Raw genomic sequence first — 12,360 nt, forward strand, 5'->3', positions numbered from 1 at the left:
CTGCACTGCCTCAAATGATCTCTTGTTACAGGAGGCACTTCAGAGACAGTACATTACTTCAAAAATAAAAGCGTTTTGTGTAGCAGTAACACCAATGACGTATTTTGGGTGACTGACATTTATTGGATATTATTAATAATAATTTTTTTTTACCATTTCAGTGTTATATTTAATGTATGTAATGTTATGTAAATATGAATGAGATCTATTTATTGAAAAAAATATTTTGCCTCATGTTTGGCCGGGTGCCACGTCTCATATATTTTAAATGAAAACTATAGGCTCCACTTCCATGTACAGTATGATCAAAGTGACAAGGCAGTTCCTTGAACTTGGCATTTTAAATAAATTGCAATTTATGTATAAACCAATTGTTTTATTTAGTAGCCTACCATTGCAAAGACAATCTCTATTTATTCAACATATATAATGAATGTGAGTATTAGGTCAACGTCATGTCTTTTGGTGTCTGCAAAAGTAAGTGACAGTACTTCCACCTTTTCTGTTGAATGACCAACCTACTTTGGCGTTTTGCTCCCTGCAAAATATCTTCGGACTTTCTTGGACTGATTGAGCTGGCCGAGCCGCAGGCCATCACCGACGGACCTGTGAAGCTTTACAGGAGGCTGAGTGAGGATCACTGGAGGACAAAGTTGGTCGCAGTGTGCACAAACTACGGAACTGGCTGCGGAGGGAGACTCCCCTGCACATTCTGGAGAACTGCGCAAAATCAGCTGATCGCAACATTCACGCTCTGTGGTCAAGCTGCTGCAGTTTTATTTACAACAAAGTGGAACAAAACGAGCAAAACACAGCTGCAAACTTACTCAGGGTGTTAATGGAAGAGTTTTAAATCAGACAGAGGTGGAAGAAATACGCAGATCTTGTATAGGAACACTCAGTGAAAGTTCTGCATTCCAAATGTTACTCAAGTAAAATTAGAAAAAGTATTATCATCAAAATATAGTTAAAGTACCAAAAGTAAAAATAGTCATTTTGCAGATAAAGGTGCAGCCAGTTTGAATGACTTTGTATACTGCAGGAGCTTGTGAATTTACGCAGGTGGAACTAAAGTCGGATTTAAGACTTGATTATATTTCACATCATTCATCCACATCTGTAAAGTCACTAAAGGTAGGCCTATTACATAAAAGTAGTGGAGTAAAAGTACACCATTTACCTCGACCCCGGCCTGAAGTAGAGTACACTTATGCAAGTAGGCCTATACTACTTAGTTACTTCCCACATCTGAAATCAGATAGGCTATTACTTCAAGTCATGTGATAATTTCTTAGTATTTTATCCTTCAACTTGGCCTCAGGAAATGCAAGGACTTCACATTTTTGGCAACACGTTTTGGAAAAAGCAAATCGGAGTACGCTGTCTCCTGGTACTCATCTGAGTAACTTGTTAAAAAAGTTATGTGCATCACTGGCCATATTTGATTCGATTATGCTGTTCTGCCTGCAACAACCAGTTTAGCCAGCTCTTGACACACACAAAACAAAAACCGGTGTGTTTTTCTCCACTAGGCCGCCAGCTCTGAGGTTATTCCGCGACGAAGTCCTGCTGCTTTCAACAGTTTATAACCCGTTGTCAAATTTCCGTTGTCAACCTCTTTAGTATTAGTACATTTAAATAATATCCTACTTGTATATTGTGTTAGCTGCAATGTGTCCCTTCAGTAGCGTTTTATTTGTCAGATAGTTTCAAGATTGTTATCTTTACGGTGTTCATATTTCATAATTGTTTATTTTCTACTCTTTTTAATTTCTTTACGGAGTTCATATTTTCATAATGGTTTTTTTTCTACTCTTTTTCATTTCTAATGATGTGCAACGCCTTGTTTTACACTGCTGTTAGGAAAACATGTCCCAATTTGGGATCTATAAAGTATATCCTATCTTATCTAATCTTATTTACTAAATATCTCTAATGTTGTGGTGACTGATGTTGCACTCTCTGATCATTCCTTTGAGAGCTCTATTTCTGTTCACACACATGTTCAAAAAGAGGTAACCACAAAGCGATATTTAACTGAAAGTACTAGGGAAATGTTTACTCAGAATTTTTCTTCCGCACTCGCCCCTGCTAACATCTCAGTAAATGAGCTAGTAGATCATTTTAATTCAAAAATTTAAAATGTTATAGATGCCATTGCTCCAACTAAGGTAAAGGAAGTGACTGGCAAGAAAATATCTCCATGGAGAAAGGCAATGACCGTGAAAACAGAGAAAAGAGAGTGTCGAAAAGCTGAACGCAGGTGGCGAAAAACAAATCTCCAGGTTCACTTTGAAATCTATAAAGAGAGACTTGGCCTTTATAATTTGGAATTGAAAAACACACGACAGTCTTTCTTCTCTGACATCATTACCAAAAACAAAAACAACGCACGTGCCTTGTTTGCTACCGTCGACAGACTAACTAACCCCCCAGTGTCAGTAGCCTCTGAATTTCTATCCACCAGGGCGTGCAATGATTTTGCCTCCTTCTTCACTGACAAAATTCAGAAAATCAGGCAAGCAGTCAGTGCCTCTGTATCAGGTACAGCAAATGTGTTGTCTCTGTGTCCACCTAATATCAATTCAAACACCATGACACAATTCCATCACATTAATGATAAAAACCTAGAGGACATTATTCAACTTCTGAAATCCTCCTCCTGCTGCCTTGATATTATTCCAACAGGATTTTTCAAATATGTTTTTCCTTGCATGGCCTCAGATCTACTTCATATAGTAAACAAATCTCTTCACTCAGGTGTTTTTCCACAGGCCCTGAAAACTGCAGTCATTAAACCGCTCTTAATAATAATAATCTAGATGCTTCAGTAATGAACAATTAAAGGTCCATATCAAACCTGCAATTTCTAGGTAAAATCATTGAAAAAGTTGTTTTTCAACAGTTGAGTAATTTATTGCATTTAAATAACTGTTGCGATGTGTTCCAGTCAGGCTTTCGTCCAAACCACAGCACTGAGACTGCTCTTGTAAAGGTCTTCAATGACATCCACTTAAACACAGACAGTGGCAGAACTTCAGTGTTAGTATTATTANTTCTACAAAACTGCAACCAGTCCGTCGGAAAAGCTCAATTGTTAGCAAAGGTGTAGGCATACTCCCAGTGTCGTTTACTTACCACTCTTCGATTTGTAGATAATTAATCAAGTTACTGTACCCTCACCCTCTTATCCACACAATCGCAGAACACCAACTATAGTTTACGTTCTCCTGTTTGTGACATCTGTGTGAGTGTAGTCTACCAATTCAAAAATAAGTGTTGTTCAGTTGCCACAGCGTCATTTTCAGGGTTCTTCGAGGACCCACGTATATTAGCGCGCGCAGAAGTCGTTCGTAGTGATAATAGTAGGACGTACGTTAATTTCACTACAAACGCGTACACTATTCGACACAATCTCTTGTCACAGGCTCGGCCGTCCATACCACTTGACGTTAGTGTAAACCCAAATAAAGGTTCGACCTTGTGTAATAGCAAACAGACGTTTATAGGGTTAATAGTAAGAAACAGAATAAAGGTATAAAGTCCCGATGTATAAAAACAGCGAGTCCCTCGTTATTATTGCAAACTCTCGCGAGAGTTTTACACTAGACGGATCCTTTCTAGCCATAACCCTCTAGCAGGGACTGAAAAGGGGGTAAAAAAGGGTCAGATGAACTAATTTTAGTTCCGGCTCTTTTTGGTGTGAACGCAACATTTCGGAACTATATCAGAACTAAAGTGGGAAAAGTACTGCGGTGTGAACGCGCCGATGGCGCGTGCCGGAACCAACAACCAGCTTTTACCGTAAATGAGTTAAGTTCAGAGGGTAAAACACATACAACATTAATTCAACTCGATATTTGTTCACTTGAATTTCACTTTGAATGCTTGGATATTCTCAATGGGTGAATACATTTTTTTATAATAATAATTAAAAAATTAAAAATTACACCGAAGCTTTCTCAGGGTGGGCCAATTAGTAAACTATGGTGGCTACGCCACTGCTCCACACCACTGTACTGTTCCTATCTTTGATTTGATCATTCAAAATGAGGGTGGAAATGAAAGACAATAATAGTTTATTCTAAAAATCCACAAATTCCTCTTTGCAGTTTCGATATGCCACTGGAAAAGACACCGTGATGATGGTAGTTGGGGGGTTGTGTGCCTTCATACACGGTGTAGCGTTACCTCTCATGCTTGTAGTATTCAGCCAGATGACAAACATATTTGTGGAGTACCAGATTGAGATCGATACACTGCGAGACCCAAGCAAGGAATGCAGCAACAACACCATCTATTGGAAAAATGGCTCCATATATGAACCAGCTCAAAACAGCACTGTGTACTGTGGGTAGGTTTTTAGTTAACAGTATATTGTTACAATTGAAAAGCTGCTGTTACTCATTTTATTCTCTCTGCAGGGTGGATATTGAATCAAAGATGACCATATTTGCATATTACTATGCTGGAATTGGAGTAGTAGTCTTGTTTACTAGTTATTTTCAGGTATGTATTTATGCTTGGCATATTCTGCTTTACTTTAAAAGGGAACATTTCTCAAGATGGTGTTACTTACCATCTACCATTTACCATCTTATGTCAAAGAAATTATTTTTTACCACCCTCATTCTTCACTATAGATTTTCTTCTGGGTGTCATCAGCCACAAGACAAATTCATAGAATGAGAAAGGACTATTTCAGAAAAGTAATGCGAATGGAGATCGGATGGTTTGACTGTAACTCAGTGGGTGAACTGAACACAAGGATGACAGAGTGAGTTTCTGCTCTTTATCTGCAGGTCAGGCTGTTATCAGCTCATAGCAGGGGAAATGTTTTTCACAGATAGTGTTTATTTTCCTTTATAGTGGTATCAACAAGATAAACAATGCCATCGCTGACCAGGTGTCTACCTTCATTGAGAGGATCTCAGCGTTTGTGGGTGGCTTCATGGTGGGATTCATTGGAGGATGGAAGCTCACTATGGTTGTCATAGCAGTGAGCCCGCTGATTGGAGTGGCTGCTGGACTCATGGCCATGGTAAAGTTGTGAATCCAAAACGATTTCTTACTGCTATGCTGGATGAAAGTACATACAGTACAGTTTTTGTGCAGGTTTAGGTAACACTTTCTATAATGCCCATGTATTAATATACTTATGAATTATCTTATCGCAGGTTATAACTATGTATACACTCTTTAATCACAACAGTTTACAAAGCACTTTATAAGGACCAATCATAATATAAAGCATCAAAATACTTTATAACCGCTGGTCACTTAGTGAGAATTTATATTAAATTATATTTATGCTAGGATAAACAATTAATTATGTATAGTCCTCCATACAGCCAATGGCCACTTAGTTAGTTATCATGATATATTATCATAGGATTCAAAAGTATTATAATTTTTTTTACAATGTATTATATTCTATGGCGGGAATTATAATGCACCTAAAAAAATCAGTGAATGACAATTCTAAAGTATGATGATACAAATGAGTATTATAATGTCTTTTATAATGTTTTAAGATTATTGTTATAAAGCATTATAAATACGTTTAAGTGTTTATAACTATAATTGTACAGTGCAATAAGCAGATGCAGAGTAAATGCGTAATAAATGTTATATGTGTTGCCTGATTTTCTTTCTGGTTACTGAAGGCTGTGTCCAGGCTGACCGGACGAGAGCTCAGTTCCTATGCAAAGGCCGGGGCAGTGGCCGACGAGGTCCTGACATCCATCAGGACAGTCGCAGCGTTTGGTGGGGAGAAAAAAGAAACTGAAAGGTATTTTTCTCGTTTTGTAAGACTTCAAGAAATGTTTGTGCTTTTCACATGAGAAGCCATTTCTCCATGATTTGAAATTAAACCGAAATGGTCAATTATACAGATATGACAAAAACCTGGAGGAGGCTCAGACCTGGGGTGTGAAAAAGGGCGCCGTCGTTGGCATTTTCCAAGGATTCATGTGGAGCATCATTTTCTTTTGTTACGCTCTGGCCTTTTGGTATGGATCTCAATTGGTCATTGACACTAAAGAGTTAACTCCTGGTACTCTTATTCAGGTATGTAAACATAAATGCATTAAACTTTAAATACTATAGGATATACGTTTTTTAAAAACAGTGGCATACGTTTCACGATGTGGCTGCGGTTTTTTTCAGGTGTTTTTTGGAGTACTCGCTGCAGCAATGAACCTGGGCCAGGCCTCACCGTGCCTGGAGGCCTTTGCTTCAGGTCGAGCCTCAGCAAAAAACATATTTGACACAATTGATCGGGTAACCTCAAGATACCACTTAAGACTTGCAGATTTAAGCCAGATTGGAAGAATCTTCCTCAAAAATAATATTGTTTACTGTGTTTTCACAGAAACCAGAAATGGATTGTTTCTCAGAAGAAGGTCACAAGTTAGACAAAGTCAAAGGTGACATTGAGTTCCATAATGTCACTTTCTCATACCCGTCTCGGCCTGAAGTCGAGGTACATTTCTTCCAATTGCATATCTTTGTATCCATTTCTCACTCCTGAAATATTCCCTTTTATAATGAGCCTTCTACTTTTCCAGATTTTAAATGACCTAAGCATGCAGGTCAAAGCAGGGGAAACCACGGCTTTTGTGGGTCCAAGTGGATCTGGAAAGAGCACCACAATCCAGCTTTTCCAAAGGTTTTATGACCCAAAGAGAGGAATGGTAAAAATCTGCCAGCATCTGCACAAACACACAGGACACCAGTGGAGAGTTTGAAGGCTTCAGTCCAATGTAACATTTTCTATTCTCATTCTCAGGTGACTTTGGACGGGCATGACATTCGTACTTTAAACACCCAGTGGCTCAGATCTCTCATTGGTATTGTAGAGCAGGAGCCAGCGCTGTTTGCGACAACCATCGCAGAAAACATCAAGTTTGGTCGACCTGGAGTAACCATGGAAGACATCATCCAGGCGACAAAAGAGGCTAATGCCTATAATTTTATCATGGCTCTTCCACAGGTACTAAGACACTTATTTAAAGATAATTCATAAGTTATAGTTCATACAGTGAGCTTGATCAGTTAAAAATAACCTCTTGCTGCTCGTCCACCAGAAATTTGACACGATGGTGGGAGAAGGTGGAGGACAGATGAGTGGAGGACAGAAGCAGAGGATTGCTATCGCTCGAGCTTTGATCAGAAACCCCAGGATTCTGCTGCTCGATATGGCCACATCCGCCTTAGACAATGAGAGTGAGGCTGTTGTCCAGGAGGCATTGGATAAGGTAAGTTACTCTTTGGCTTTAGTCGACATAATTGAGTTCACTTCGACGATTAACCTCAGCAAAAAAAAACATAATTTGTGGAATGACATTCTCAAAATGTGCAGGTGCGCATGGGCAGGACAACAATTTCTATAGCTCATCGTCTTTCCACGATAAAAAATGCCGACATCATCATTGGTTTTGAGCATGGACAGGCTGTGGAGAGAGGAACACACACTGAGCTAATAGAAAGGCAAGGTGTCTACTTTACCCTGGTCACCCTGCAGAGCCAAGGCACACCCAACAAAAGTAAAGGTAAAGTTTTATTTAAGGCTGATATTCTTTGAAGCTACTAATCATTATTGTTGTTCTGCAGGACGCTTTCATCCCAGGAGACAGTGGGCAGTCCTACACATTGTTTGAAGGCCTTTTAGTGTCTGCTTAAGAGCTAAATAATCGCCAATACTTTGACCAAAGCCTAATTGACATGTTTTTTTCTTCTCTCAGATGCAATCAGTGAAGCTCATGAAGATGCCATTCATCTGAAAAGTTTGAGCCGCACATCAAGTCAAAGGTAAAGTCAATCCAGCTCAAAAAGATCAAATCGGGGGGGGGGGAATAACTTATAATGAAATAAAAATAATTCTTAAATGTACTACTCTAGGGGCTCTGTTCGACTGAGATCTGAAAGCAAATTGTCCATTCACGCATTATCAGAGAGCCTCAATATCCCCTCAGACTACGAGTTCATATCAGAAAAGGTACTGAGATTTACTTTGATGCCCTATAATACTGTACACTGACTTGATGTGGAAATAAATAACTCCAATGTGTATTTTTAACAGGAATCTGAGGATGTTGCAGACGAACATGTAGAGCCTGCCCCAGTAGCACGTATTCTCAAATACAACAAACCGGAATGGCCCTACATGCTGATGGGCTCGATAGGAGCTGCTATCAATGGCTTTGTCACCCCTGTTTATGCTATCCTGTTTAGCCAAATTCTTGGGGTAAGAATAGCGTATTTCACAAACTTAAATTCATTATGCTGTGTTTAACAAGCTGATGTAGTTGACTGAATTGCAAATTACCTTTCTGATCTTTGTATTGCAGACATTTTCCATGGCTGACTTGAACCAACAGAGGGAACAAATCAACGGTATATGTGTTCTGTTTTGCATTGTGGCTGTGGCTAGTTTCTTCTCCCAGTTCTTACAGGTTTGTATCAGAATTTCCCACATAATTAACACATTTACATTACATTTCAGTATACATCTTTTTACCAATGTGATATAGGAGCCCAACAGTATAAGCCAGGGATGCACAATGTGGGTTTTTGTTGATTTGTATGTGCAAAAATGAACTGCAGCTATAATTCTTGCTGCACTGTAGTCAACAGTTTGTATCTCATGTGAATAATGTGGCCGATGCCCAAATTGCATTTAAAAAAACGTATAGGTTGGCAATACCGATGACTGGCCATCAACATTGTGCATCCTTTACTGTACATGTAGCGCTGTCTCTGATTTGTTGTTTAGGGATATTCTTTTGCTAAGTCTGGAGAGCTGCTGACCCGCCGTCTGAGGAAAGTGGGCTTCCAGGCCATGTTGAGTCAGGAGATTGGCTTTTTTGATGATCCCTCAAACAGCCCTGGAGCTCTGACCACCCGACTGGCCTCTGATGCATCCATGGTGCAGGGGGTAAGTGACGGATTTACATGTGTGTATCTATTTTTCTCATTATACAGTATATAACACAGAAAGGCAAATGGTTGGTGGTGTAATTTCAACACTGTTTTGCAAATTGCTTGTTTGACTTCTACAGGCAACAGGATCTCAGATCGGCATGATAGTGAGCTCGTTGACCTGCATTGGAGCGTCTTTCATCATTGCTTTTATCTATAGTTGGAAGTTAACTTTGGTTATTATGTGCTTCCTGCCACTACTCGGATTGTCTGGAGCTTTCCAAGCCAAAATGCTGACAGGTTTTGCAAATGAAGATAGAGAATCCATGGAAGAAGCAGGCCAAGTAAGCTCGCCATCGAGCCCAAATGAATTATACACTGCCCTGAGAAACCAATGGCCACAGTTAAAGATCATAACTTTGTCCCACAGGTATCCAGTGAGGCTCTTTCCAACATCAGGACGATTGCAGGCTTAAACAAAGAGACCTTTTTTGTGGAATCATATGAGCAGAAACTGGAGCTTCCATTTATATCTGCCATAAAGAAAGCCAACATCCATGGGCTTTGTTTTGGTTTTTCCCAGTGTGTCCTCTTCATGGCATACGCTGCTTCCTTTCGATATGGAGGCTACCTGGTTAGCTCTGAGGGATTACTGTACACATATGTCTTCAGGTTGGTAAAAATCTTTCAATGGGAAATCTGTATATATTTTTTTATTCCTTGTTTAAATGTACTGTATTTGGTGTTTTGTGATTACCAGGGTGATTCTGGCTGTAGTAATGAGTGGGACAGCAATGGGCAAAGCTTCCTCCTTCACTCCAGATTACTCCAAGGCCAAAATAGCTGCTGCTCAGTTTTTCAAACTATTGGACAGAATTCCCAAAATCAGCACAAGCCATGCAGTTGGAGAGAAATGGGTTGGTGAATTCAATCATTAAGATATCAGAATGGGATGCCATGTTGTGATGATGTTAACTTGAGATGATTAATCCCATTTGTTCATATTTAGGATAACTTCAAAGGTGAAATACAGTTCCTTAATTGTAACTTCACCTATCCAACTCGACCAGATGTGCAAGTGTTGAACGGCCTGGTTGTGTCTGTGAAGCCTGGTCAGACTTTGGCGTTTGTTGGAAGCAGCGGCTGTGGAAAAAGCACCAGTGTTCAACTGTTGGAAAGGTTTTATGACCCTGATCAAGGGCGTGTGGTATGTTAACCATTTCAGACATTCATTTTACTCATCACAAAATGAGTTTATCCAAACCAAAGTCCTAATTATGTCATATTTCATTTTTCAGTTGATTGATGGCCGCCCATCTCAAAATGTCAATGTGCCCTTCCTAAGATCCCAGATTGGCATAGTGTCCCAGGAGCCAGTTTTGTTTGGCTGCAGCATAGCGGAGAATATTCAATACGGAAATAACACATGCAGTGTCAGCATGGAAGAGATTGTTGAGGCTTCTAAGAAAGCCTACCTTCATGACTTTGTGATGACGCTACCACAAGTAAGTTGTTAAAGTCTGGTAATGTAAGATGGGTGCTAAAATGGAGCGTTTAGGACTGAGTATAATCAGTTAGACAGTATGAAAAAATGAATAGGTTAAAAATGTTTTATAACGTTGAAGCATGTTAACGTCTTCAATTATGAAATTAGGGATCACAATGAGCACAATATATCCATTTTAAATCTCAACTGTTGCTCTAATCTGAAGCATGTATGCAGGACTTGAATGTATGTGACAGTCGAATTTGTCACCCAACTAGAAAGTCAAGTTTACGCAAAATTGTAACAATAGAAACCATTTTTATTTTAGTTGTACATTTTGACCAGAATGTTTACTTTGTGACCTTTTGCTCTCCCCACTTTTTTCAACACATATACAAATCTTAAGAAATATGAGACTCAGGTTGGTACCCAGGGCTCCCAGTTGTCAAGAGGACAAAAACAACGCATCGCCATAGCCAGGGCCATTGTCAGAAACCCAAAGATCCTGCTACTAGATGAAGCTACATCTGCCCTGGACACAGAGAGTGAACAGGTAACACAATTATAAACAACATTAAAACTCATGAACACAAAGCAAGGTGTTCCCTTGTATGAGTATTTAATTGTGTGATCTAAATCTTCACATACTTGCATAACGGTTCCTGACTAAGCTCTGTTTTCATGCAGATTGTGCAGTCTGCCCTGGATGAGGCGAGAAAAGGACGAACCTGCATCGTCATCGCTCACCGTCTGTCTACTATCCAGTCTGCGGACATCATAGCAGTGATGTCTAATGGTGCCGTGATAGAACAAGGCACACATGATACTCTCATGGCCAAGAAGGGCGCCTATTTTAATCTGGTCACAACAGGTGCTCCTATCAGCTAGACAGACAGAAGAATGAGCGTATGACGACAATTATGTTGAATGGGTGTTATAGTACAAGAAGACTTTTTTTCTTTTGGCAGGTATAGAATATAAATATTTGAATAATTTGTTTTAGTGATCTTGTAGTTTATTATTGAAAAATGTAAAAATTGAAATAACAATAAAGTTATGTTTTTGTTTACAAGTAGTTTCTTTATACAAAAAGAATATGGTTCTGTTATAGCATGATAAAGTGGCCTTAAATATAATTATGATATCCTGCTCTGTGTTGAAAACTACCAAATTTAATCTGTGTAACCTGAGTTATTTTATTTCAATGCAGCACCAATGCATTGTTTTGAAGTAAGCTAGAATGCAAAGTTGAATAAGATACATATATATAACATGTTTAAATATAGACATGGCAATTTTTGTCTATAATAGACATCAAAAGTGACATGAATTAAAATATTATCCTCAGAGTTGAAAATAAGATTGAACCAGTCACCAATAACAGTTTCATCCTGGTTTTTACATTTTGGCTGAGATGGAACCACAGGGGGAAATAATCAGATACAAATGATACGAGGGTCTCCCATGAAGTTGAGAACGTTGTGGTATTTCCTGTAGAAGCTCTGATGGTGCAAACATATATAAACAGGGAACCACTGCTGTAGATACAATCCATCTGAGGTTCCCTTTCTGTGTGCCTTCTTCTGCACCTGTCAAAGCACAATCTGAAGCGAAGACAGCTTTATATCTCTACCTGGGATCATAAATATTTCAACGGAGCCATGGTAACAACAGCAAGATATTCAGTTTGACCCCACTATGAATTAAATAATGTGATCGCAAGTAGTGCCCCCAGTAGCCCACTGGATCCCTTCAGACTCATTAAAAATCCCCTTCTCAGTGAATTTAGCAATAACAAGGGTTTACTAAAGTCCACCTGCCATCCAGAGTTATAGCCTGTTCCTGCTCTGTTTCTCTCCATTTTATACCCAGTCATTATTGTAAGAGCATTTTTATTTACCTAATTAGAAATAATGTTTTGGTAACAGTATTTTAAACAGTTTGTTGGGTAG

General features: G+C 39.1%; 1 protein-coding gene across 1 annotated transcript; it reads left to right on the forward strand.

Annotated features, from left to right (window-relative positions):
- The first annotated feature begins 3,986 nt into the window (after positions 1–3,986).
- abcb11a (ATP-binding cassette, sub-family B (MDR/TAP), member 11a) lies at positions 3,987–11,465 on the forward strand. The gene is made up of 25 exons (XM_010789382.1): positions 3,987–4,016; positions 4,113–4,354; positions 4,425–4,509; positions 4,644–4,777; positions 4,870–5,041; positions 5,667–5,791; positions 5,895–6,069; positions 6,169–6,282; positions 6,374–6,484; positions 6,570–6,695; positions 6,791–6,994; positions 7,089–7,259; positions 7,364–7,553; positions 7,746–7,812; positions 7,903–7,999; positions 8,084–8,248; positions 8,352–8,456; positions 8,777–8,938; positions 9,063–9,266; positions 9,353–9,594; positions 9,683–9,839; positions 9,932–10,129; positions 10,221–10,427; positions 10,815–10,961; positions 11,096–11,465. The coding sequence occupies exons 1-25, from the start codon at positions 3,987–3,989 to the stop codon at positions 11,294–11,296; spliced, it is 3,831 nt and encodes a 1,276-aa protein (XP_010787684.1). The 3' UTR covers positions 11,297–11,465.
- The last annotated feature ends 895 nt before the right edge of the window (positions 11,466–12,360 follow it).

Source organism: Notothenia coriiceps, unplaced genomic scaffold (genome assembly GCF_000735185.1).
Source record: "Notothenia coriiceps isolate Sejong01 unplaced genomic scaffold, NC01 NC01_scaffold00032809, whole genome shotgun sequence".
Classification (NCBI taxonomy): domain Eukaryota; kingdom Metazoa; phylum Chordata; class Actinopteri; order Perciformes; family Nototheniidae; genus Notothenia; species Notothenia coriiceps.

What these genes read in the sequence shown, in the direction of transcription:
- abcb11a (XM_010789382.1), top strand. Translation starts at nt 3,987, where the DNA reads ATGGTGGCTACGCCACTGCTCCACACCACT. An exon ending in TTATCATGGCTCTTCCACAG is followed by an intron (nt 6,995 to 7,088) that starts GTACTAAGACAC and finishes CTCGTCCACCAG; the next exon opens with AAATTTGACACGATGGTGGG. An exon ending in CACACCCAACAAAAGTAAAG is followed by an intron (nt 7,554 to 7,745) that starts GTAAAGTTTTAT and finishes TTCTTCTCTCAG; the next exon opens with ATGCAATCAGTGAAGCTCAT.